We start from the raw sequence: 26,757 nt of genomic DNA on the forward strand, positions 1-26,757 counted from the left end.
GATTCCATCTAAGGATGAGAACTTCCTTCTGCCTGCACAGGGTTCCCAAAGGTCTGTCGCTCCGCCACTAACACCAAGCCTCTTGGTAATGCTCAGAAGCTTGCGTCAAAGACAGGAAGGGAAAAGCAGAAGTGAAAAAGAAGGAGATGAAAACAGAGGACCCAAGAAATAGAAAAATCTAAGAAAGCTTGCTTACCATACTATTAAATGAGGATAATGATTTGTACCCCCAGGCATCCAACATATTTCTGAACTCATTGTGTTTCTAAATTTAGTCATAAAATCCTGTTCATGTCGGCCCATCCAACACACAAGCAACCTATCTTTTTTTTTTTTTAACAAATATCAGGCCAAATTTACACATAAACCTACATTTGTATGAATGTCGTCCTGTCCTCCAGGGTTGGATTAACGGCTTTATTACTGTATCACTATTTTGGGACTTTGTGAATAAGGTTTTGTATGGCTTGCTTGTTTCATGAACACCCTAACTGTAATAAGATAAATACTCTCAAATCTCGATGAGTCCATATAAATACCCATTTCAATAATAAACCCACCCATGGTCACAATTTGCAATGGAAGCCTTCAATATGTGTTAGAGATTTCAAATAAATAGCAAAGCTAGAGTGTTATACCTTTAAATGCTAAACTGCCATTCAGGAAGTTGAAGGAAAACTTGAACAGATTTTCTAGCCAGTTGATTTTTTTTTTTAATGTTGAAATTTTCAGTGGAAGTCACAATTTCTGAGATTTATATTTGGAAGAAAAATGCAGCAAGAAACATATTGTAAGCATTTCTGGTGACTCTATTACTGAATGTCTCAGTCTCAATGCAGACAATAATACTGTTACATTTTGCTCTGAGAAAGTGTTCTTTCATTCTCCAACGGGACTCTGTAGTCATATGTGTTTGAACAGAATTCTGAAGGAAACGAGAAGAGGGGATGAAAAAACGAGACTCATGCTCTTCCCATATAGATTCAACATGCCATACAGAACAACCCAACCTTTGGCTGACTTCAGACCACAGAGTACATGTTTTAGGAGTCCACGAAATTAAAATCTGTGGTTCCCAGACTTCCAAGGCATTAATGTAGTCAGTGTCTGGAAATTATCGAAGGCAGAGAAAATACTGCCTCATGGTAACATCCTAGATGGAAACCAATTAGCTCTTTCAGGTACCAGGGACTGCAAGAGGAAATTTACTACAGATTCTCCACCAAACTCACCTCAAATTTCAGGATACTGTGAAGAAATTTCAAGGCAGAAAACAACACCAAATTCTAAGGTTTCACATGCTTACCATGCATCATTCTAGAATGTTCTAGCATTCTACCATGAACCTTTGCTGGAAATCTGATTCTTTGTATTCAGATCAGAACCAATAGTTAAGAGTTGTGGGTAAGATTCCCATAAAAGAAAAGGCATTGCTGTATTCAAAGTCTTTATAGCAGATTTTTTGGTGGGACTCACCTGAGGAGGAATAGAACTTCTTTAGGTCTATAAGCCACCAAAAAATGTGCATGACATTTGTAGGGTATGGTGGCCATGCTGAACAAGTAGAAAAACTGGAACAGAGGTCAGGCAATCATGTTCAGATCCTGGCTCTTTCACTAAAACCCTATTTGTGGGTATGCAGGGTACTTTTCCTCCATCCACAAGACAATCCAAAAATTGTTACACAGACTTTAGGTATAAACTAACGAATGACATCACCTTTAATGCTGAAATGAGGAAACATAAAATATAACAGTGAAGAGTTCCACATCTTCATGGTAATTTCTTTAACAAAAATGACAAATCACATGTCGTCCAACTGATCAAGAGGAGGAAATGGGCTACTTCTCTAACATTTTACAATTTGTTACCACCATAATGGTGCTGTATACCAATAGTGATTGCCATCTATATACTTCTTTATAGTGCTGAGATTTTCATATATTTTTTCAGAGTTAAGACTTCTGTGGCTATAGTACCCACGATACCCTACTGGGTTCCAAAATACAGAATACCACATTTGCATTAACAAATATTATTTTTCATTTTATACTTTTAGATCACGGTCTATATATGATGAAAAGTAACATCTTTGTTTCCAAAACTTTCTCTGTAAAATAGGATGCATCTTATCCACACCTGTATCTCGCAGAACAGCAATGATATCAGGTATGGTTGTTTCTTTGGGTTATGATTTCCTTGTTTGTCCAACGGAGATGATATAGGCCCCTACTAGCTTCATTAGGCTGTTGCAAACATCGAGATCATTTAGGCACAAGTTTTCTGAGATAAATAAAGCATTATGCAAAATGCTGTTACCCTGTTACAAGCTACAGAAGCAACTAGGGATTAAGTCAGAGTCCTTTGAGGAATATAGAATTTCTTCTCCTGTCGCTAGGTGATAACACCTGCCTGGTTCCTTGGCTAACGGCTAGGTCATTCTAGAGAAGAAAAAAAATTTTAAAGAGACCTTTGTCAGGCTGTTAGGAAGCTGAATTTTCTTGCCAATGGAATCAACTGAACGATCTATTCTGTACACGTAAGTTTGAAATTGGCATTCAATTTCCACCTGTTGCCCAAGACTTTAAAGAAGAGAGAAGGTCACACCTATGAATGTAAGAGATAAAATGTTTTTGTATGGAGGTAAACACAAAAACACATCTCTGTTAAACTGACCCCTTGCATTTAACACAATGACTGAACTTCCTTTCAGAAGATATGGTTGCATAAATATTTCTTATGGTTTACTCTTCCACTAATCTAAGACATTTTTCTTAAAAAATACCCCCAGATAGGCTTCATCTTTTAACACTGCCCAATTATTTGAAATCTAATACTTCTTCCAACTCTGTAAATACAATCATTTTGTCTAAATTTTTGTCTCAACATAAAAATCTCAGCATAGGGCCAGCTTTTACTCAAACTACCTGTTTCAGGTACGTATTACAATGGAAAAAGACAGCCAACAAATAAACATACAAGTAGGAAAAGAAGGCTGTAAGGAACTACCTATTAAAATTGGTTGGTAGGATTATGGCTAATCTAATCTTGATTTTGGTCCACTGGCCTACATCCTCTACATCTTTTTTTTTTTTTAAGGTTGATTTTTATTTATTTTGAGAGAGAGATAGAGAGCAAGCAGGGGAGGGGCAGAGACAGAGAGAGGGAGACAGAATCCCAAGTAGGCTCTGTACTGTCAGCGTAGAACCCAAGGCAGGGCTTAAACTCACCAAATGTGAGATCGTGACTTGACCCAAGATCAAGAGTCACACACTTAACTGATTGAGCTACCCAAAGGCCCCTACCTTGTACAACTTTTGAACATTTTTCTGCTTAAGAACAAGCATGTTTTACTTTTACAAGAAGGGTTGGGGGGGTCATTTACATCGAAAGAGTCTCAAGAATACTAGATAAATATACAATACGAGATGCCTCCGACACTGTCTCAGACACTGAACAGGAACTGGAAGGCTCACAAAAGTTCCTTTTCACAGCTAGCTCAACCTGCTTAAACAATGCTAAGTGTGTCATCATTTTTTTTTTTAAAAAGAGAGAGATAAATACCATTTTTGAAAAAATGAAAGCACATTTCCTTTTAAGGGCAACGAATTCAGCAACATTTAACGAAGCTTTTAAAACTCAGTTGTCACAGAGCACCATTAAATATTCACACGAAAGAGATCCAGGCAGCTTAAAGATGGACATGTCCTTGTTCTCGAGATGTCCACTCCGCTTGCGACAATATGAAAACTATTCAGTGCATCTGGTTGGGGCCCACATGGATGATGACGTGTTTCTCATAAGCCCTTTTCATTGTTTTCTCGATTTGCTTCAAAAACACTTGTGGGATTCGTCCACATAAAGTGTGCACAGTCTCCAAAAACTTCAGCTGGAGAGGGTAATACATGGATTGAAAGAGATTGTCTTGAAAGGGAAACTGAAAAATGATTTTAAAAAAATGAGAGAAAACGTTTATTTTAGTTACTGAAATGCAAACAACATTTACTAAAAAATGAAGCAGGGCAATTAAGCATGCAAGCATCAGTTTGGATGTTCTTAGCCATAGTGGAAAGGAATTCTGAGAATAGAGATTCAAAACCTGATTCAATCCTGTGCAACCCAAGGCAATTGCTTACCCTCTCTGGGCTTCAGTTTCTTCCCTATTTTATTTTTATTTTTTTCCAGTTTTTATTATTTATTTTTTTAATAGTTTATTGTCAAGTTGGTTTCCATATAACAGCCAGTGCTCATCCCCACAAGTACCCTCCTCCATGCCCATCACTCCTCTTCCCCTCTCCGCCACCCCCATCAGCCATCAGTTTGTTCTCAGCATTCAAGAGTCTCTCATGGTCTGCCTCCCTCCCTCTCCCCAACTATTTTCCCCCCTTCTTCTTCCCCATGGTCTTCCGTTAAGTTTACCCTAATCCTCCTATACGGCAAACATATGGTATCTGTCCTTCTCTGCCTGACTTCTTTCGCTCAGCATAACACCCTCAAGGTCCATCCATGTTGCTACACAGGCCAGATTTCATTTTCTCATTGCCATGTAGTATTCCATTGTATAGATAAACCACATCTTCTTGAACCATTCGTCTGTTGATGGACACTTGGGCTCTTTCCATGTTTTGGCTACTGTTGAGAGTGCTGCTATGAACATTGGGGTACATGGGCCCCTATGCATCAGCACTCCTGTATCCCTTGGGTAAATTCCCAGTAGTGCTATTGCTGGGTCCTAGGGGAGATCTATTGTTAATTTTTTGGGGAACCTTCACACTGTTTTCCAGAGGGGCTGCACCCGTTTACATTCCCACCAACAGTGTAGGAGGGTGCCTGTTTCTCCACATCCTCAGTTTCTTCCCTATTTTAAAAATAGATGGTTTATTTGGGTCCTTAAAACTCTTAAAATTTAAGATGAAAATGTATCTTCAAGGATGGGATATTCTCTATATAATATGCTGTTGCTGAGGGAAAGCAAAGCTCAAGTAGAGACGTGACATCTATAGCAATAAAACACTGAATTCTTCATATATTTTGTGTTTGTCGCCATCTTTTCTTTTCCTGTTTATTTATTTATTTATTGGGGTGGGGGGAGGCAGAGAAAGAATCCCAAGCAGGTTCGTGCACTGCCAGTGCAGAGCCTGATGTGGGGCTCGATCCCATGAGCCATGAGATCAGTACATGAGTCGAAGTCAAGAATCAAACACGGAACTGACTGAGTCACCCAGGTGCCTTTGTATTTGTCTCTATCTTGAATGAAGAAACTCTAGGGTATGTCTGTAGTGATCTCATGAACTCCACAGTTTAGCAACTACTAGTGAAATTTATCGTCAATGAAATTCATTTTATAAGTTAGGTACCAAATACCGCTTGTTGAGTTTTTTCCCATTTAATATTGTGCTATTTTTTTTTTTCTTTTAAAGTAGGCCACATGCGGGGTGTGGAGCCCACCGCCGCAGGGCCTGAACTCATGACCCCGGGGATCAAGACCTGAGCTGAGATCAAGAGTCAGATGCTTAACTGACTGAGCCACACTGGTGTCCCATTAAAAAAAAAAAAATTCTCTTCTTTTCCCATGAAAGGTGTCTATAAACAAAATTTTCCAAAATAAATCTTCCAGACGACTTAGTTATGAGCATGCGTCAAATTTTTATTACAATCTGCTTGAGATGGAAAAGGCCTCTAGTAGATAAAGTTAAGGATTCTTTGTTGGCGAGGAAATTTTATACAAAGAGAGTAGGGGGGAAAAAAGGAAGAAAAGAGAGTGAAAAGGTCGGTAAGCGCCTGCGTGGCAGCCAAGGGGGTGGGTGTCTGGTTTCCTAGAACAAGTCTTAATCCCTTTAAAGTTCATCAGAAATATTGCATAAGCGTGTTTATCAGAAACACGAATTTCTTCCCAGAAGGAGATTATGCATTATGTAACAATGTAAGAAGGACCCTGTTTGCGACAGCTGTTTTCTTTCACAGCACAGTTTAGACTATTGATCAACTCCTTTTTCACCAGGGCATCCCTCGTGATAGGAAAATAGGTCAAAACCTCGAAGTCATCCTACTCTTTCTTTCCCCCACATCTCCCTTCCCATCAACCTGCAAATGCTGTAAAATCCGTCTTTACAACGAATCCAGCATGTGGCTGCCACTGCCCACCTTCTGCGGCCACGCAAGTGCGTGGCAGCCCTCCTGGCTCTAACTCTCATCGTAGTATGGCCGCAGTAACTCTCATCGGTAGCCCTCACGTTCTCACTCATGCCTCCCTGCACTGAGTTACCAAGGTGATATTTTTAAAGCATAAAGCAGACCATCTCACTTTCCTGCAGGGGCTTCATAGTGCAATAATAATAAGATTCCAACTCCTCTCTTGCATTCTAGGCTCCATATGACCTGGAATTGTCTGTCCTGGCCACCCTGAGCTCTTCCCTGTCCTTTGAGCTCACCAAACTCCCCCCTGCCTCAGGGGCTTTCCCTGGGTTATTCCTCCTCCTTAGCTGGAGCCTCACCTAGAGCACCCCAGGGCCGCCTCCACCGATCACTTTATTAGGCTGCGGAGGCCCCCTGAGGACCCCAGCTCACCAGCCCTCCTCCCTACCTGTGACTCTCAGCCCATCACCCTGCTCCAGTTCCCTTTTAACACCTTTCACTACATGGTTCAAGTTTTCTTTCTTTCTTTGTTTATGTGAGTACAGCCTGGCTTCCTCCACCACAATATATGCGTCATGGGGACCGGGCTTTGCCGGTCTTGTTAACTTCTGAGTTTCTAGAGCCTAGAATTGCTCCTGCCTAAAAGAGGCTCTTCAGAGATGATTACTGGAAGAAATGACAGAATGTCTACCTGATAGGTCAATTCCTTGGGTCACGATGGGAGGAGACTGTACGGCCCCTTCTCCAGACACAGACACACAGGCTTAGGGTATGTGTGAGAGACAGAGAGAGGAGAAGGGAAGGGAAGGGAGGGGCAGTGAGATGGAAGGGAAAAGAAACAGGGAAGAAGGACAGAAGGAAAGGGGGAAGGGAGAGGGACAGGAAGAATATTTTCAGAGAGGGATGAAGGGAGAAAGAAATACAGTGTGAGAGAGACAGAACACTTCGGAAGAGAGAGAGCAAGTGACGCAACGTGGACAAGGTAGAAAAGGAAGTAAGTGTGAAACTGTTAATAACTTCCAAGTCTTGAGAACAACCATATGTCACGTGCCATACTACAAATGTGAAAACCATCAGTTTGTTACATTCATACAAGAGGTAGATACATTATCACCTATATTCACAGATGAGGAAACTGAGGCCCAGGAAGGTAAGAGCAAAGAGTTAATGACTAAACACCAGAAAGGGACAAAAATTGGGCCCTGAATCGAGGTCTGCTGACCCCTACCCCAAGGCCTGGCCCCACCACGTGAGCCCAGTCCGGCGGGGAGAGCAGGCAGACATGTCTTCCAAGAGAGAGTCTACTTCTGTTCAGGTTTCAGAATGGGGTTAGTGATATTCCTGACTGAAATGCTTCAGTGAAAATGGTCCCTTTAGGCCCGGGGGAGGATCATCACTGAGTGTATCTGGCAGGATCATTTATGACACAGTTATTGGTTTTCTTCCTTCTCCACCAGAAAGGAAACAAGATGCAGTGTAACTTAAGAATCACAGTTGCTCAATTCCAGACTCGAGCTGACAGATCACAAAAGAAACCCAAGAACAGCTCTGAGGTCCACATACTTGCTGCATACTCACTGAACCTCTATTGGTACTTCTCAGTGGCTTTGCCCCTGACGCCAGTGTTTGAATATCTAAAGTGGCGATATCACTAAATACAGAACAAATTTTCTGTGTAATTAAGTCACCTGGTCTTTGAAAACCACCAGCAGGAAATGCAGAAGAAAGCGGTGTTCCCTTACATGCAGGCTAACCTCATTCCCTGCGGAGAAAATTCTGGGAATTCCAGAGACCCTCCTTAGCAAGAGGCATATTACTCACACACACAAAAATGTATTGCCGTATCTCGGGATTCACTCCCACCAAAGCCCACTCGTGAAACTGTGAGGGTTTCTAAATTCTTAAGAAAAAAAATCCTCAAAATCTACATACTTTATGTTGGGGGCCAGCAAACGTTTCCTATAAAGGACCAGATACTAAATATTTTAGGCTTTGGGGGCCACACACGTTGTTACAAATACTCATCTCTGCCACCGTGGCTTGAAACGAGCCACACATAAACACATAAATGAATGGGTGTCACTGGGTCCCCATAATGCTGTATTGATGACTGCCGAAACTGGAATTTCATATCATTGTCTCACGTTATGAAATAGTCTTTTCCTTTTTCCCCAATGACTTACAAGCCCGTTCAGAGCCCACATGTCTTACAAACAGAGGCAGCAAGGCAGATCTAGTCCCAGCTTGCTGACCCCTATTCCATGTCTTGGAATTACCCTTTCAAAAGGGGCATCTCTGAATATCTGCTGCTGGTTTTCTTGTAGCAATCTCCAAAGCAACGCAGAATGCAGCGTTTCCCACAGTGTGGGACGCAAGGCAGAAGCAGGCAGGATTTGACATTTTAGGTAGTGAACCCCAAAGTGAGATTTTTTTCCAACTTTCCCATTTACTGCAAGAAAATAGTTCCCGGGGGTCTTTAATTTCCCCACTCTTGCTAATCAATCCCTTCAAGGTTGTAAGAGGGGACCTCAGGGGTGACAGGTCCAGCTCCAGGCCAAAATTCTCTGTGTGATCTTTCAGACTCAACTACAAGGCCTCTGGCTGGCTCTGGTGGGGCCGCGAGCTGCCCTTTGGACACCAGACTTGGTGCGCAGGGAACACCCTACAGTTTACCTGAAGGAAGTGTAGTCAAGAACTCGGGCCCCTGCCCTGGGCCAGCCATTCTCCAATGCATATGTGCATTCCCATCCCAGGCACCTCTGTTTTGATGTCTGGGGGTGGGGGGAGAAAGGGACAAAGGATGGGCAGGATGGACGCAGGAGGGGAGTTGGGAGGGTGTTCTCTTTCCACTTCTCCCTCTTCCCCTTCTGCTTCCTCCTCCTCTGGTCTAAAGTAAGGGTCCATAAGGATGCAGGGGCTTAGAGAGGACTTTTGCCTCTGGACAGCGCTCTCCTGATCAGTACCCTTTGCGGGGTAAAAACGCAACACGAGGGCTAATGCCTCTTTTTGCCTCTTGACGGCAATATGTAACTAAAGACTTGGGTTTTACTTTCTGTTGGACCCCTTGCCCTAATCGGCCACCTCCACGCCCACACATTCAACAGGACGCTGGCAACCAGGCAGCACGCGAAGCCTGAGCTGCGTCGTTTTGTTCTTATAACGTCATCATTACCCTAACACATTCCCCTCTATTATGGCAAATGGCACCGGGTTTCCTTCTGATAGCTAATTTCCTCCTTAAGTGAACTGATGTAAGGACAAAAAAAAAAAAAAGAGGAGTGACTTACTTGTAAATATTGAGTGGATGCAATGCGAGGGGGCAAGTGGATATAGTGAAATAGAGACGGAGATTGGGGAAAGGGATATAGCCCAGTGCTTGCAGGGGATTCTTTGCCTTCCAAGGCACCAGTGACCGAATGGCCCGTCCCGTGCTGAATAAGCACGTGTTTGCTGAACAGCGGCAAGAACACACTTACATCCCGTATCGCTTCATAGAGGGCTTTGAACGTTGGCTGCTTTTCATCGTGGTAGACACCTCGGTTCCCGTGCAGAACAGACACGCCTTCCCGCTCAGCTCCTTTGCAGTTGCTGCCGTACATGCAGTGATCGGGGCGGTAGTTCCACTGGCAGGGGAACACGTAGAGACACTCTGGCGGCGACAAGAGAGAGACGGGTCCACAGTCAGTGCCGGCTCTCCCCTGCACGGCTGGCGCTGAAGCCAGTGTTTCCAGAATCGGCGTTCCCCACGCAATTTCAGTGCACGTGAGCGTGACTGTGACCCACAGCCCTGATGTCACCACCCTTCGTCCTTATTTTGAGGTAGGGAATTGAAGGGGCACGTGCTAGTGATGCTGTAGGTCTCACCCAAAAAAGGAGGGCAATACATCACGGACCAGGAGGCAGACAAGGTCGGCAGGTGGCCTGGGTCCGAATCCCAACCGTCTCACTCAAACACAGTGCAACCTAGACCTAGTGATTCAACCTCTCTGTGCTTCGCTCTCCTCATCTGTAACATGGGCACAACAGGACCACCCTCTTACTGTGAGGATTACATTTAAAAAACACTCAGCAGAACGCCAAGCACACAGTGGTGGCCAGCAGTGTTAGTACGGACAATGCACTCTTTGGAAAGGTTTTATGAAACAGACAAGACTTGAAGAATGGGAATCAAGATCGAAGCAAAGATTCCTCTTTGGATTAAAAACCAACCAACCAACCAACCAACAAAACAAAAATGAAGGAAAAAACAAAAACACTACAAGACTAAAGAGGGGAAATCCTCCCCAAACAGCAAAGCAAAACAAAAAATGCCCTTGGGTCAAGGTGACTATATACACTGCGAGCGATCGTGTGCACACTTGTGCATTTGCAGGGGCATCTCTAATCTGGTGGTTCTTTGGCAGGGCTCGCCTGGGGCCATTGGGCCATGTCCAGAGGGAGGTATCGGTCGTCATACATGGCAGTGGCCACTGCTGGCATCTAGCAGGTAGAAGCCACTGATACTGAAACATTCCACAACGAACAGCCCCCGTAAAAGGAACCGTGCCATGGTGGAGAAACTCGGCTCTAATCCTGCTGCACTCAGGAAATTTCCTCTTGGGAGCTAGGATTATAAAATTAGCAATAAAGTCATGACCGCTGAGCTTCCTGGCTCCACAGTGTGAGGCCTTTCAGGGGTGGGGCTAGAGAAGTATGGATCAAAGCTCTCTGCGGACATTTGTCACTGCTCATGAGAAAGGCCCCCTGGGAGGACACGGAAGCATTAGAGCAAATCAGTTACCATTGTCAGAGGAGCAGCACAAAGCCTTGCTGGGCTGAGAGCTCTCCCGTGCTTGTGTAAAGGACCACAGCTTAGAGACTGCCTACAGAGAGCTTCAAGATGGAAAGCACATATCCTCTCCGGCGGACTGTGTACGATAATTCTACCGTTCAGTTTTTACAGGCCATGCTGACAACCAGCCACACTCCAATTCCTAAGTGTTCCCAACACCCTGTGAGCCCTTCCTTTTCTCGAAAGAACCCCTCTCCACCAAGATGTTGCTCTTACTTGCATGCACTTCCAAGCTTACAATCCATAGCCGGGAGAGAGTAGTGCTCATCCTGAAGTCACGAGATCTAGATTCAAACTCCTCTTTTAGCTGTGTGACTTTTCTGCACTACAGGGCAGAGGGGGGGACGTAAGGATTCCATGAGGGAAAGTATCTAAAAATGCTTGTGTGCTTTTATTTTTTAATTATTTTAAAAGTTTATTTTTGAAAGAGAGAGAGAGAGAGAGCACGAGCGAGCAGGAGAGGAGCAGAGAGAGAGGATCCCAAGTGGACTCTGAGGTGTCAGCACAGAGCCGGACATGGGGCTCGAATTCATGAACCATGAGATCACAACTTGCGCTGAAACTAAGGGCTGGCACTTAACCAACTGAGCCACCCAGGTGCCCTGCTTGTGTGGCTTTAAACCGTGTCTGACCTCAGCCCAATTGTGGCCTTTTGTAACCCCGTGAATCCCAACACTCATTTCTTTTTTTTTTTAATGTTTATTTATTTACTTTTTAATAGTTTATTGTCAAGTTGGTTCCCATATAACACCCAGTGCTCATCCCCACAAGTGCCCTCCTCCATGCCCATCACCTCCCTTCCCCTCCCCCCCATACCCATCAGTCCTCAGTTTGTTCTCAGCATTCAAGAGTCTCTCATGGTTTGCCTCCCTCCCTCTTCCCCCGTTTCCCCCCTTCTTCTCCCCAACGATCCTCCGTTAAGTTCCTCCTAATTCCCCTATACGTGCAAACATATGGTATCTGTCCTTCTCTGCCTGACTTATTTGGCTCAGCATAACACCCTCAAGGTCCATCCATGTTGCTACACATGGCCAGATTCCATTCTTTCTCATTGCATGTAATATTCCATTGTATAGATAAACCACATCTTTTTGATCCATTCGTCCGTTGATGGACACTTAGGCTCTCATTTCTGACACCTGCATGCGTATCTGCTTAAGCAGCTGCTAACGTTCCCTGCTGAGTGAATCGCCCTAGAAGCCATCTCTGTTTTTTGTAAATATGCTGATTTCATCAACAAATATTTATTGAGTGCCTGCTATGTATTCAGTGGCCAAAGGAAAGGCTGGTTCCTGCCAATGTGTTGTCTGAGATGGGTGATGGGAGGGTTTTGCCTCCTCCCAGGTAATGAGGGACCCATTGCAAAGGGAACCTTCCCTCTCTTTGCAGTCTCCTTAGACGACCTAGCCCAGTGAGGGCACTCTGAGGCAGAGGATGAATAGAAAGGCTTTGTAATCAAACAAATGCTATGTTCAATGTTGGCTTCTATTACCTCCTGGCTCTATAACTTTGGTAAGTTATATGGACCTCAATTTAGAGCAATAAAAGGAAGCAAAATTATCTGGGGGCTGAATTCCAGCTTTATCATGTGTCAGCTGTGACCGTACAGTGTAATGGCGAAGGAAGCAAGCTATGGAGTCAACCCACTGGGTTTGAATACGGGATTGGCACCACTTGTATGTATTCAGGCAAGTTACATAATTTTTGTGGGCAGGAGTTTCGTCATCTGTAAATGGAGGAGGGCTGTAAATATCACTTGTCCAGAAGGATTCTGGGGAGTCCTAACTGAGCTTGTAAGTGTTTAGAACAGTACGTAACACATTAGAAAGCATATGATGACTGTAAGCTGTAATAATTACTATCACCACTGTTATTGTTATAAGAACTGTTGCTTGAGGTCACCTGTAGGATGAAGCAAAATCAAGAGAATGAGCCTAGCATACATAGTTCCCAACACATAGTACATTGGTAATAAATGTTTTACTCCAATTGTTTCTAGATATGCAGGTGGCCAGTCATTCTTAACTTTGATGCATCACACATCTTTCTCAGAATCTAATGAAAGTGTGGGGCACATGGGTGGCTCAGTCCATTAAGTGTCTGACTCTTGGTATCGGCTCAGGTCATGATCTCGTGGTTTTGTGAGTTCGAGCCCCACATCGGGCTCCAAGCTGACAGTGCGGACCCCGCTTGAGATTCTCTGTCTCTCTCTCTCTGCCCCTCCTCCACTTGCGTAGTCTCTCTCAAAATAAATAAACTTACAAAAATTTATATAAAAAAAGAATCTAACAAAAGCTTTAGAGCCCATCATTGGAAAAGTACAACTGGATATATCTAAGAACACTGGCTCATAAGTTTAGGGGTTTATTGATCTCCCAGAGACCAGCTAAGAACCCAGCTGTTGAACCTTGAATATGAAACTGGATTCTAGACAGAATTCAATTCACATCTTTTACAATCCCCTTCAGAAATCTGCAGAGGAAGAGACGCAAAACACACAGAGCATATACACTGAAGCAAGCATTTTTTCACACACTGCAAGGCATGGTTGTTGCTGGATGATAAGGTGCTGCTCCTGCCCTCGGAGAATTTATACTCTTGTAAGGGAGACAGTATATAGTATAGTAAAATAAACAAGTTTTTATCAGGTTTCACAGAAAGGAGGACATTATGTAAAGTTTCATTTAAACTCAGGCTTACAGACTAAAACTAGGATTTTGACAGTCAGAATGGAGGCCTGGAAGAGCATTTGAGAAGAAAATGGCCCGATCATGGTGAAGAGTTTGGAAATGAGAGTATGCTTTACAAAAGATAAGCCATTTAATTTCGTTGGGATAAATTCAATCTCTTCAAAGGAGAAGATAGTGGTAGGAGACTTGTCATACAAATAGGATGCTTTGACCTGAAATATTCAAGAATTATCAATCTATGTTGGATTGCAAGTAAGTAACTTCGATTCTAGCTTGAAGAAAAGAAAAGAAGAAATGTTTCCTTTGGAAAGAGAAGGTAGCTCATAAAATCAGAGGTAAAGCTGAAGTGGGTCAGGAAGTGGGACAGCTCCTGGGCTCTGAGAGGTGGGCACTAATTCAGGTCAGCTTCTCAGCACCACAACCGTGGCTACTTTCTACTCCTAGGAGGACCTGGTCTGACTGGGTACGGGGGAATCAGCAGCAGACTAGGCTCTAAGTCTGCATGCAAGAGCGAGTGGGGACAGAGGGAGAGAGGGTGAAGAAAAGAGGGAAAAAGAAAGGGAAATCAAGAGTGGGCAGTTAAAAGTTAACAGATGTGTCTCCATTCACAGGTAAATTTTGCATGCATTACACTTTGCAATCTCCGTTTTTTAAGGCAGAGGGCAGGAGGAGAGGGGTCAAACTTAGAATCCCAGGGCGGACTGAAGAGGGAACACCTATGGAGATCAGTAGAACATGCAGTGGACTCATGACGGCTCTTTGGCATGTGATCAATAACCATTCTGAAATGGATCTATTTTAAACACGATTATCAGGGCTGTCACAATCTGACGGTTCAGAATGACAGCAGGGGGGAACATGTTCAAGCACTGCCGTTTCCACTGCTCAGGAAATAATACGGTGAATGGTTTTAAAATTCCAAATCCCCAGAGCCTCAAACCAGTGCAATTTATTTTAAAATACTTTTTCCAAGCCATGCCCTCTTTAAACCCCAAGTCTTTGATATTTTCCTCTCTTTTGACATAGATAAAGCAGCTCATTAACTGATTATCTATGGCTCTGAAGTCCATCAGCAATCCCTTCAGGAGTCCACATTCATTTCCAGAGCCTCCTAACTGTTTGCAAAGTACTGTGTGAACTGACTGCTCCTTACGTTTCTGATTATTCTGTACTCTTGAGATCTCTGAGATTATGGAACAGCTCCTGCCTGATCACTTTCACTTCATGGTGAAACAGGCTTACTATGCATGTCCTATATCACCTACAGAATGGAGGCCATGGAGTCGCATCATTAACAGTTGTTTTGTTTTGTTTTGTTTCTTTCTGGACCTGAGCTTTCCTGGCATCCACTTCTTCCTTCTTCCAGAATGCACCTTGTTCCAGAGAAGGGCAATTCATTCTTCCAAGAAGGCCTCCCTGACCACACAATCAAAAGACGCGATCCTGTCCCACCAGACAGGCTGTCTCTCTCAACCTCTCATACGTTCCCTTGACAGCATTCACCACAATGTGTGATTTGGAACAACCAGTTGCTGTTCTTTGGAAGTCTACCTCTTCCAACCGAAAGGTAGGTTTCCTGAAAATAGGAACGTGTGCATTCTGTCTGCTCTCCTAGCCCCGTGCCCACCACTGTGGCTGGCACATAGCAGGGGCTCCCAAAGTATCTGCTGAATGAACAGGGGCATGGAACCTGTGTCTTCCTCTACCACACGCGTCCTTCTGCTTTCTCTTACTTTCTCCTTCTCCTTCTCTCTTTCCCTCCTGTGGGCCTTGTCCTCCATTCACTTCCCCCCTTTTCACTCCATTCTCTTCAATCCATTTGTTCAACCAACCAACACCTCTGAAGACCAGCTCCACTTCAGGCACGAAGTCTTGCACGCAAGAGACAAAAAGCAGATACAACCCCTTCCCGCAAGGATCCTACAAGCTTCATTGTTGTGCTTTGTATCTGATTCCCCAAACAGAAAGGAGTCTCCAATTTTCCAGAACAGTCCTAGCACCACACAGTGGGGCCTGTCACCTCCACAACACATTCCCTGCTGCCAGCGGCTGGGACCTCCCGGTGGGGGAGGGTCCAGCGTGGCTGCACACTCGACCGCAGGGCTCCCGGGACCTTGGCAGCGTGAGACCAAGGCCCTCCTGGGGTCACTGAGGAGACCTGTGCCACGTGAGTGTGTGTCCTGCTCCCCGTGGCCCCGCCAGACCCCTCACGCGACTACCCCATGTGGTATCCATGACAACCTATGGATATTCCAGGGGTATTTCAGCTCTTCCCTCTCCCTGTGGGCAGAATCCTACTGTTGCTGTCTGGCGGGCTGCCCTGCCTCGTCACGCATACTTGGCTGCTTTCACTGCCTTCCCTGCACACAGCCCGCCTCTATGGAAATGATTCCCAAAGAAAGGAGAGACCTAGGCGCTCCTGTCTGAGAAAGGAATATGCCACATGGCCTTGCTCCTCTGGCTCCTGATGGCCAGATGGTGGGTAGTCTCCCTATCCAAAGAGAACTCATTTTCAGCTGGGCTGGAAATCAGTTCATAGGCTGGGCTGGGCAAATCTCTCTCACTCTTTCTCTCTCTTTTCAAGAATGTGAATTTGGGAACAGAGGGGGCTGTTAGGCATCATCATCGGCTGTGGGCTGGTGAGGCTGGGTTGCCTGAGGGTTGGGCCACATGTAAACAGAATGCTGAGGAACAGAACGGAATCGGGTGGGCCTGGAGAGAAGCAAGGACGGCAGAGACCCTGGGGCCCCTGGAGGATAGAGACACGGCTTTGGTCCTTAGCAGATTCCCAAGAGGCCCGGCACACTGCCCCGTGTGTTCCCAGGAGTGTGTCCGGTCCCTGACTTGCTTTGTTCCCTGCAACCTAAACACACGAACCAAAGCACATCTTTCTGTGTAGGGTGCTCTTCTGACCCGGCCAAATCTACACTTTCTGTAGAACTCGGCTCTCAACTCCAGCTCACACATAAAGTTGGGAGCTCAGTCTTCCACCTCATGAAGGAGCTATCTGGGCTCACCTCCCAGGAAACGTCCTGTGGTCTGCAACCCGCATGTCCCACCCGAGTGCAGCTCTCTCCTCTCGTCTATTACCCAGCACTGCAATTACACACCCACAGAAATCTACTATCTCAAATATTTTGAGGCCAATGACTTTTCAATACATTTTAAAGCGTGCCTGGGTGGCTCAGTCGGTTAAGTGTTCAACTCTTGATTTCAGCTCAGGTCATGGTCTCACAGGTCACGGGTTTGAGCCCTGCATCGGGCTCTGTGCTGATGGCATGGAGCCTGCTTGGGATTCTCTCTCTCACCCCCTCCCCTTGCCCCTCCCCCCATACTTGCTCTCTCAAAATAAATGCATAAACATGAAAAAAGCCACATTTTTAAAAAAGTGGTGTTATTGGCTACAGGAGGCTATAATAAAAGTAACATTCCAGACATGTGTTCAAGTTTTTTGTGCATTGCTTCTTTGTCCATGTTTATGTCCTGTGCTGGGGCCAATCTCCTCTCTCTCTCTCTCCTTTCTAGGGATAAAGGTGATACATCTTTTTTCAAAATACCTTCCTGGTTTGGAGACAGTGACCACAATCCATACAAACAAGGAAAAGGCTTATAATGTGAAAGATATCAATGGATTCCACTTCAAAGATCTCATGTTTAATAAAGTACCTGAGTAAGGTATGAAAAAGGAAGATCCAATGCAGGTGACACAAAGAACAATCAAGGAGTTACCTAATAACTCGCTGATCTAAAGCCAGAAAACTTGGTTATTGGTCCTGCTCAGAACCAGGTTTTAGAACAACTTGAAAATTATTTTATGATGTTCGAGTACTCAATGGATTTAGGATGGGGAGTACCGAGAAAACCAGCTGGCTTTCGGCTCCAATTAAAGACAAGGGCTCCTGTCTAATTGCAAAGCTGCTTACAACTGCCTTCAAGTATTATTTACTCACTGATCACATCCTCAAATAATCTGCAACAGGCTAAGAGGATTTCTGGGGAAGAAATTGTACGAATCTTTTGAATTCCTATTTGGAAGCATGTACAGAGGTGCTTATAAAAGATAGTTTTAGCCACATCACAGAGAGAAAATTGCAATATTTAAAGGACAAGTATTTAATATGGCAATATTTAAAGGACAATTCAGTGGAAAGATACATTTTGGGACATCTGCCCAGCTCTATAGGATTCCCCTTGTTTAGAATTTCTCGTCTCTCCCAAACCCACAAGGTTGGAGTGGTCTGGGGTTGCATCCCTGCTCTGTCACTCATTAGCAGTGCTGCAAATTATCCAACAAACTCTCTGTCCCTTGATATCTTTGTCTGTAAAATGGGGATTATATTCTCGGGTGGTTGTGAGGATTAAAGAAGATAATGCTTAGAACAGCAACTGGCATTTAGTAAATAACAAATGTCAGCCATTATTTCTGAGCTCCACGCTCCTGGCCTGGCTACCCATGCCGGAAGCGTCTGATTTCTCCCCCTGGGAATTTGGAATCGGGATGGCACTGGGGGTTAATCTTCCCATGCAGCTGCACCTGGAGTATGAAACCTTGGTACTTGGCTTTGAGGTCTGAGGAGCAGAGAATGTGGTCCACACAAGAGAAATAAACCTCAGTGGGAGAAAGCAAGTCCGACCTGGGGTCCTCATCATTTTCCCTGTCCTGCTTCAAGTCCCGGGCTGAGCCGGCTCGCCTTCCTGCCCTGGTTTCTAGCAGACGCCAGTCTGCTTATAAAAAAGCATCCTTTGTGCTTGGACTAACTTGGGGCGGGGGGGCTTATACAGGCAACCAAGAATCCTAACTAATCCACCAACACTAGAAAAAAGATGAAATCTACTTAGGAGAAAAAGGAGGAGGTACAGAGGGAAATGAATTACAACATGCCACCAGCGAATAGCCAAGACAGTCTCTTCATCAATGAATTCGTAGTGGGAATTTTCCCCAGAAACTCGGTTTCAATCTGCTTTTTCACTTTTCCAGGATTTTCTCCTTTTAGATCCAAAGACTTTGACATTAGGTTTTAGTTTTGTTTAAAAAAAATTTCAAGTACACAGTAGGTGCTTCCAGAGTGACATGACAGGGAGAGAGAAGTCTTTATAAACAGGAGTCTCTACCTTGGGAGTTTTTTAAGGCAAAGACATGGACTGAACAGGTCAAAGTGGAGAGTGCCTTCCCCACCCCCTCAAAGATCTTTCTCGAGGAGAAAACATGGTTTTGACTTTTAACAACATAGATAATGGTTTTAGCAAAGAAGAAAGAAGGAAATTTTATTAGGTTTAGGTGTCAACAAGGGCCAAGAAACACCGAACAGAAACATTTTTCTCCCTCCCTCCGCCCCCTCCACCAACTCACTGATGGAACAATATAAGAACTCCTTTTGCCTCCTGTGGAAAGAAAAAGGAGTTGGGGAATCTAAGTCCTTATTCTAGGCTCATTTAACTCTCCAACAAGTCACTTAACTGTAGGGATCCCAAGAAATCAATTCCCCTCAATCTAGCAATTGTTCAGCTGCGGACAGCCTCGTGCTTGGCTTATAATGTTGTCATTCAGCTCTGTGCCCCGCCGTCAGTTTTGACCACACTTCCGAGAAGAATGGGGTGGCAAAAATCAAAAAGACATTCTCAAAGAACGGAGTCCGGTGTTGGAGGGTTCAACATTTGGCCTTTTGTGTCAGCCGCGTGTGGGCCGCCTCCGGGAGAAGGCCAGGGGGGTGAATGAAAGGGCGCACTTCACGGGGGGGACACAGGCACAATTCAGGCTCAGTCAATAGCAGACCCGGCTGGAATGCGCTCTGAGGCGCGAGGTGGGTGGACTCCCACGCAAAGGGCATTCTCACAAGAGAGCCTACCTGGATTGAAATAAAAAATAATATTTAATAAGTCCTGGTCTCCCCACGTGATGGCATTCTTGTACTTCTGGTACAGAGGGTATAGCATGTCCTCCCAAGCCAAGCCTGCTGGAATCATGCTGTTCTGGAAAAGAGAAAACCAGTAGAGCGGCTGAGGCCCAGCGAATACATTTTGTCCACGGAGAAACCTGGTCCCCCAAATCCCCCCAGGAATGAAGCAAAATAGAGGAGGGGTCCTGCTGGCCTCAAGACACAGGACAAAGCAAAACTAGGGCTGCAAACTGTGGAGTTCTGCCAGATGGCACATGGATACTAGATGGGCCAGGGACCACGAGCTGGGGCTGCAGTTTCCGCTCAGAAAACTATGCCCAAACGGAACCTCTCTTTCTTATGCTGAATTCCTGCCTCAGACAGCAAGGAACAAAACACAGATGGCAGAATTAAGGCATCTAAGGTAAAACACCTTCTCCTTGTCTTAACGTAATTTACTTTTAAAATAAAAGCAACACATTCATAGACTAAATATTCAAATAGCACACAAAGATAAAATTACAAAGTAAAAATATTCTTCCTCCATCCTCCTACCATTTCCACCCCCACTCTTCCCAGAAATATCCACAGTTAACAATTAGGTATTCTCTTAGGTATTTCTTCTGGAAATTTCTAAGCCACAAAGGAGATCATACTTTATGGTACCATGCTTTGTTGCATTTTAACTTTTGCCCTTAATATCTTTTTAGTCTTACTTATCTTACCTATAGATTGATCTACCTCTTAGTAAGAGGAGGATTTTTTTTTAATTGACTAGATCTCTACTGATGTTCATTTAAGTTCTTTCCAGTTCTCTACTAGGATAAAAGATGAGGCCATGAGCAGTCTTTTACAAATATCTCTGTATGCTATGTAAATATATCCCTCGGATAATTTCACAGATTTTTCTATGGCTTTTGCAGTTTTGGGTATACACAGAATTTAAACATTATAGAATTCAGAAATGCAACATAACATTCTTGAATAGTAAGCGTGCTGAAGCTTTAAATTCCTCCACAAATACCTGGGCTTTTCCCGAACAAACAAGTATTTCATAACTTTCCAAATGCTCTCCTCTTACCTGGCTCCTTCCTTCCTCACCTATAAGCCCCTTAACTTCCAAAATCAGTACACTGACAATCTAGGAACCTCACTGTTGAAATGACAAAACCCCAAATTCTAAACACGAAATAGAAAGTACTTCCTTACCTTAAACTGGGCACTTCTTATACGAGTTAAATTCATCAGCATGACTCCTGAATTAACTCCTGCAGAGCCATAGTAAGGGTGCCGAGCAAAGCGGCTGTACCAGCCAATCTTGGGGATTTCATGTTCCGGGGCCATGGCTGCAAGCTGGGTGGCATTAAACTGCCTCAGAAGCTTCCAGATGTCATCGACAGGTCTCAGAAAGAGAACGTCGGTGTCCACATATAGAAGGGAATCCACATCCTTTAAAATTACCTTTGTGTATTTGGGGAGAGGGGAGAGAAATCAAAACAAAAACAAATCAGAAACAAAGGAAATGATCTGATAGGTCAACAGGGCCACCAATTTCACTGGTCAATGCTGAATTCCAGAAAGGTGTTATGACTCTTGGCTTTCATTCCTTCCGTCTCCTTTGACTTCCGAGATGAATATTAATTGAAGGGTAGAGACTCAAAGGAAGATGAATCTTCATTTAGTCTGGTTCAATTCTAGGACCCTAGACTATATTGGGGAAGGGTTGAACCTTCAAAGGAATGACAGCATCAGCATATGGACCGAGGGTCTCTCATCTACTTTCATCCTTCCATGAAGCCGTCTGTCTTTCTTAGTTTTTTCTTAGATCGTGGGTCTGGCATTAGACAACTTGAAGTGGACAATCTCTAGATCAGCTCATGCCAGCGTTTGGGGTAAATACTCTCTGTCTCTGGATCCATTTCTTCTAGTGTTGATGGGTATAACTGCACCTTTTTGAAATGACATTTTTAGCTAAGATTTAGTCTTGGGAACAGGAGAAACAAATCATTGGCCAGCTTTGTTTGTAGATCAGAGATTGGCAAACTTTTCCTCTAAAGGATCAGATAATAAATCTTTCAGTCTCTTCATGGCAACAAAACAAAGTCTGCCATGGTAGTATGAAAGTTACAATAATGCATAAAGGAATGGGCATGGCTGTGTTCCAATAAAACTTTATTCAGGGGGACTAAAATCTGCATTTTATAGGATTTTCAGATGCTACAAAATCTTTTGCTTTTTTTTTTTTTTTTTTTTTAACCATTTGAAATGTAAAAGCCATTCTTGGCTCATGAGCTGTGGTTTTCAACTTCTGTTGCCATTCATTCAAGCCAGCCTTCTGAAGCAAATGAATTCTCCTGTCCCAACTACTTGGCTTACGAGAGTTTTACCTTGGAGTTAGAGATTTCAAAGACTTAGTTACTAATTGTGTTATTTGCCTTATTTTGCCATTATTCCCCAAATATTGTGGTAGCTTGATTAAAGAAGGATTTGAATATTCCTGTATCCCTTGGCCTAACATTATCCGAACAACAACGTAAGACCTAATACCATAATGACACTTGCAATGGGGTCAGCGTCTGTATCTTCAAAATTCATATGCTGAAGCCCTAACTCCCAATCTGATAGTATTTGTGGATGGGGTCTGTGCGAGGTAATTGAGGTTCAATTAGGTCCATGAGAGTGGGGTCTTCATGAAGGGATGAGAGCCCTTATGAGAAGCCAGAGACCCTGTTCTCTATCATGAAAAAAAGAATGAGAAGCAGCTGTGTCAAGCCAGGAAGAGGTACTTCTTAAACAAAACCCGACCAAGCTGGCACCATGATCTCAGACTTTCAGCCTCCAGGACTATGAGAAAAGACATTTCTGTGGTTTAAGCCCCCAGTCTTTGGTATTTTGTTACGGCAAGCTGACTAAGACAATGTTCCACTGGGATCCCCAATATTTAAAATCGATGAACATGTATGTGCAGTATATGATGGATTATCATGCACATTTCAGACTTGAATGGTTTCAGAGCTTACATGATCAGCCACAGGATTTAGCTTTCTTTCTCACTAGGGGAATAGATTTTACAAACCAATAAAAAGAAATTAAGAATAACGATTACCAAAAAAAAAAAAAATAATGATCACCTATCATTTCATAAAAGATTATCTTGACATCCATCTTAACAATTTGAAAATCTTAATTTCAGACTTAAGATGAATTTTTCAAATTAGACACACAAACTTAAAAAAAATATGCCCTACCCTATCCTTATTTTTTTCTTATTTTGCCATGGAAAGGTAAAAAGTTTGTCACAGACTAGCATCTATGTGATCATTTTGTTTTGTATTTTTGTTTTTGTTTTTTTAAATCACAGTTCCAGAGTACTGTGGAGCAAAGGCAAGCTCTCGACAGAAGTATTAGTAACTGCATTTTATGATACAAACTATGAATTACATGTAAATACAGTCATGATGCCTTGAATGCCCAACACCATGCCAAGGGCTCAACCTCCTGTCAATTTATTTTACTGGGAAGAAAAGCTAAAGCAAAGTAAAGGGTTCTGTCCAAGTTCATCTGTCAAATACTGCTAACGATTGCTGCATTTGGGCTAATAAGGTTATAGCAAGATTAAGTCACTTTCTAGAATGGGTATTCAGGGAAAAGAGACTGTATGATGTTCCAATAAAAAGCTAATTTAGAATTACAGAATTACAGAGGAAGAGGAACCTATTTAAACCCATGTGAAATAGTACAAATTTCTCTTTATGGCTGATTATCTAATAAGGCCTGAATAAAAGCACATAATTTAATGCTTTAATAAATTAAGGGTTATGCAGACCTCTACCCAGAAGAATCAAGCTTGATCTTAGCCAAAAGGCTAAGAAGTGATAAGCTTGCTGACTTGATTGCCCTATTATTTTCTTGGCCTTAAATTATCATTTTTATTAAAGTTATCATAACTTTTTCAAAATATTACCATTCCTCATCAAAAGAAAAAAGAAAAAAAGAAAGACTCTTCTGAAGAAGGTTTGGAAAAAAATTAAAAAGATCTGAAAAATAGAGATATTCCAATAGGAAGTTATAGGCAATATCATTAATCAAGAAAGACAAAGGAAGAAAGTTGTATTGGAAATTTATAAAACCAGAATAAGCTTATATAGGGTAAAATTTTTATTTAACCAATACCAATTATTTGGTACACAAGACTGCTCCCCTTTTTTATTATCATAAACAATACTACAATAGGTGCCTTTTTTGGGAAATTTCTAAGCACATAATATGGCATTTCTTTTTCTCCTTTTTTTTTCATTTAATTTTTTAAAGTTTGTTGCTTGCTTATTACTTGTTTTGAGAGAGAGAGGGGTGCTTGGGTGGCTCACTCGGTTGGGCGGCTGACTTCGGCTCAGGTCATATCACGTGGTTCGTGGGTTCGAGCCCCGTGTCGGGCTCTGTGCTGAGCACTAGCTCAGAGCCTGGAGCCTGTTTCAGATTCTGTGTCTCCCTCTCTCTCTGACCCTCCCCTTCTCACACTGTCTCTCTCTCAGAAATAAATAAAACATTAAGACCCATATCTAATCCCTCCTCTGTGGGATTCTGGAGACATGTCTCCTGGAGTAGGACTGAGGGACACAGAAAAAAAATTTAGGAATACAGTTCCTGGCTACTAATTTTGGGAAACTTGCAAGACTTTAGTTAAGAAGGCAAAGCCATCGGCGCCTGGGTGGCTCAGTCGGTTAAGTGTCCGACTTCTACTCAGTTCATGATCTTGTGATTCATGAGTTCAGGCCCTGCGTTGGGCTCTGTGCTGACAGCTCAGAGCCCGGAGTCTGCTTCAGATTCTGTGTCTCCCTCTCTCTCTGCCCCTCACCTGCCTGCACTCTGTGTTTTTTTCTCTCTCTCTCTCTCAAAAATAAATAAGCATTAAAAAAAATGGCAAGGCCAGTTCAACTTCCGCTACAGATTACAAACTAGGGCCTGTGGGTCAAATTCAGCCAGTGAATGGATTTCTTTAAAAATTGACCACATAGCCTTTTTAAAAAATTGAGTTAGTTGCCAAATTTTTTTAAACTGAAGATCTCTCAGAAATATCCGCATTTCTGTCTTTAAAAAAAAGAAATCGACAGTCCCGACAAGAACAGTCTGCATCCCACACGGGAACCATCTGCTGGTGCTGCTTTACAGGCACTCCTTGCATTTCCTGCTCATTCATACAATCAACATTTATGTAGGGTCCACTAGGTGCCAGGGGTGACCAGCAGTGACCAAGACAGACAAAAATCTCTGCCCTCAGGAGGGAGACAGATCCTAAATAAGATATACTGTTGACATAGTATATAAATATAAAATTTATTTATAGTATATAAATAAAGCAGGAAAAGGGACCAGGGGTCCCAGGGATAGAGGAGTTTCCAATTTTGAATAGGGTTGGAGAGAAAGTGGTGCTTCGAAGAGGTGAGTAAGTGGGAATAAAGCAGGCTGGCATACTTCCAGAACAGCTGGGGACCAGTGTGGCTGGACCAGGGCTAACCAAGGGAAGAAGAGTCAGGGAGGAAGACAAGAGAGGTATGTGGGCCACTTAGGGCTTTGTTTGCCCTTGGAAGAACTTTGGCCTTTACCCTGAGTAAGATGGAAGCTAGTGGGGAGATTTAACAGAGGATGACAGGATCTGACTTAGCGAAATGGTCACTGTGGATGCCACACTGAGAGCAGGTGATGAAGGTACGCAAGGGAAGCAGGGAGAGCAGTTAGGACACCATTTTAATAATTCAGTTGAGATGTGATGGTGGTTTGGCTCAGGGAGTAACAACCCAGCGAGTGGGTAGTGGTAGAATCCTCGATATAGTTTAAGGGAAGGGCCAACAAGATTTCCTGATGGACTCTACGTGTTGTGTGAGACAAAGAAAAGTCAAGCGCAATTCCAGGGATTTTAACCTGAACAAAAGGTATGACAGAGTCACCTTTAACTGAGATGCCACCTGATGTGTATCATTCCCAAGTTACCTGTCTGGCCCTCACGGGTAAGTATCAGCATTTGTAGCCGCTGAAGCCTAGCTCCCTCACTCCCTCCTCTGTATCTGCTCTCCTTGAAATGTGAAGAAGCCATAGGTGCCCTGGGAAGGGATCCACGAAGGGTGGGATTCTGGGGCAATGGTCAGATCACCTAGTTCTTGACCATCATGGTGGTTACAAAGGCATGAGCTTATTAAGCATATAGAGAGTTTGGGTAGGTAGGTCATATTTCCAAATGGACACACAGAAGCAGCCCTAATGGCACACCTCGGAGAAGTGACAGTCCTTGAAAGCTTGAGTCTGGTATTTGTGAGTTCAATTCCTGGCAGGATGACCTCCTAGCCCTGTGGCTTTGGACAAGTTCCTTCCTCAGTCTTTCCAGGCCTCAGTTCCCCATCTGTAAAACCTGGAAAGCACGATCTCCACCACCACCACCCCTGTCCCCAGGTCGTCCTCGTGACCCAGTGAAATAGCACACACAAGGGACTTGGTACAATGCCTGGTACACAGTAAGTACTCAATAACTAACAGTGCCGTGGCTGTAAGAAGGCGCTGTGTTTTCCCTTGTCAAGTGTCAAGTGTAATTAGCTACCATTGCTAGCAATACCCACAGCACTTCAAAACATGCCAACCACAAAAAGCCTCTTACATAGAGTCAGGCGAGAAGAAATGAAGTTTTTGAACTTTCTAATGTCATAATCTACTTATTGCCTTGAGTGAAAACAAGTCCAGAAGGCCTTTTTACTCTTTATCTGAAAAAAAACAAAACACCAGGAAAAAAAGAAAAAAACCTCACTCGTTCTGTAACATTGTGCCTCTGGAGGCTAATTCTGTAGCAATAACTGCGGTATTAATTTAAAGAGGATCATTCAGCCATGTGATAATGGGAAGAGGAATATTTACTGAAAGGATATAACATTAGCCACTCTAATTCCCTTATGGAAATCAGTCAGCGCTAGAAATGAGTTGTTTTCTTAGGAAAGAGGGGCAGACAGGCAGCACACAACTTTGACAGTACAACTTCTTGGTTAAAAGCTTTGGGTCTGAGGGGCACCTGAGTGGTTCAGTCGGTTGAGAGTCTGACTTTGGCTCAGGTCATGATCTCACTGTTTGTGGGTTCAAGCCCTGCATAAGGCTCTGTGCTAAATGCTTGCTCAGAGCCTGGAGACTATTTCGGATTCTGTGTCTCCTTCTCTCTCTGCCCCTCCCCCGCTCATGCTCTGTCTTA

At 43.6% G+C, this 26,757-nt stretch overlaps 1 protein-coding gene across 1 annotated transcript in view; it reads right to left on the reverse strand.

The window, feature by feature from the left end:
• Positions 1 to 3,264: 3,264 nt before the first annotated feature.
• GXYLT2 (glucoside xylosyltransferase 2) overlaps positions 3,265 to 26,757 on the reverse strand; it is a 90,672-nt gene continuing 67,179 nt past the window's right edge. Inside the window, exons 4-7 of the mRNA XM_039230568.1 lie at positions 20,742 to 20,993; positions 19,503 to 19,626; positions 9,612 to 9,784; positions 3,265 to 3,937 (exon numbers count right to left, since the gene is read on the reverse strand). Coding sequence (XP_039086499.1) covers positions 3,755 to 3,937; positions 9,612 to 9,784; positions 19,503 to 19,626; positions 20,742 to 20,993 — 732 coding nt within the window. The 3' untranslated portion in view covers positions 3,265 to 3,754. The remainder of the gene's footprint in view (positions 3,938 to 9,611; positions 9,785 to 19,502; positions 19,627 to 20,741; positions 20,994 to 26,757) is intronic.

This window comes from Hyaena hyaena, unplaced genomic scaffold (assembly GCF_003009895.1).
Source record: "Hyaena hyaena isolate Hyena2069 unplaced genomic scaffold, ASM300989v1 scaffold_48, whole genome shotgun sequence".
Lineage (NCBI taxonomy): Eukaryota > Metazoa > Chordata > Mammalia > Carnivora > Hyaenidae > Hyaena > Hyaena hyaena.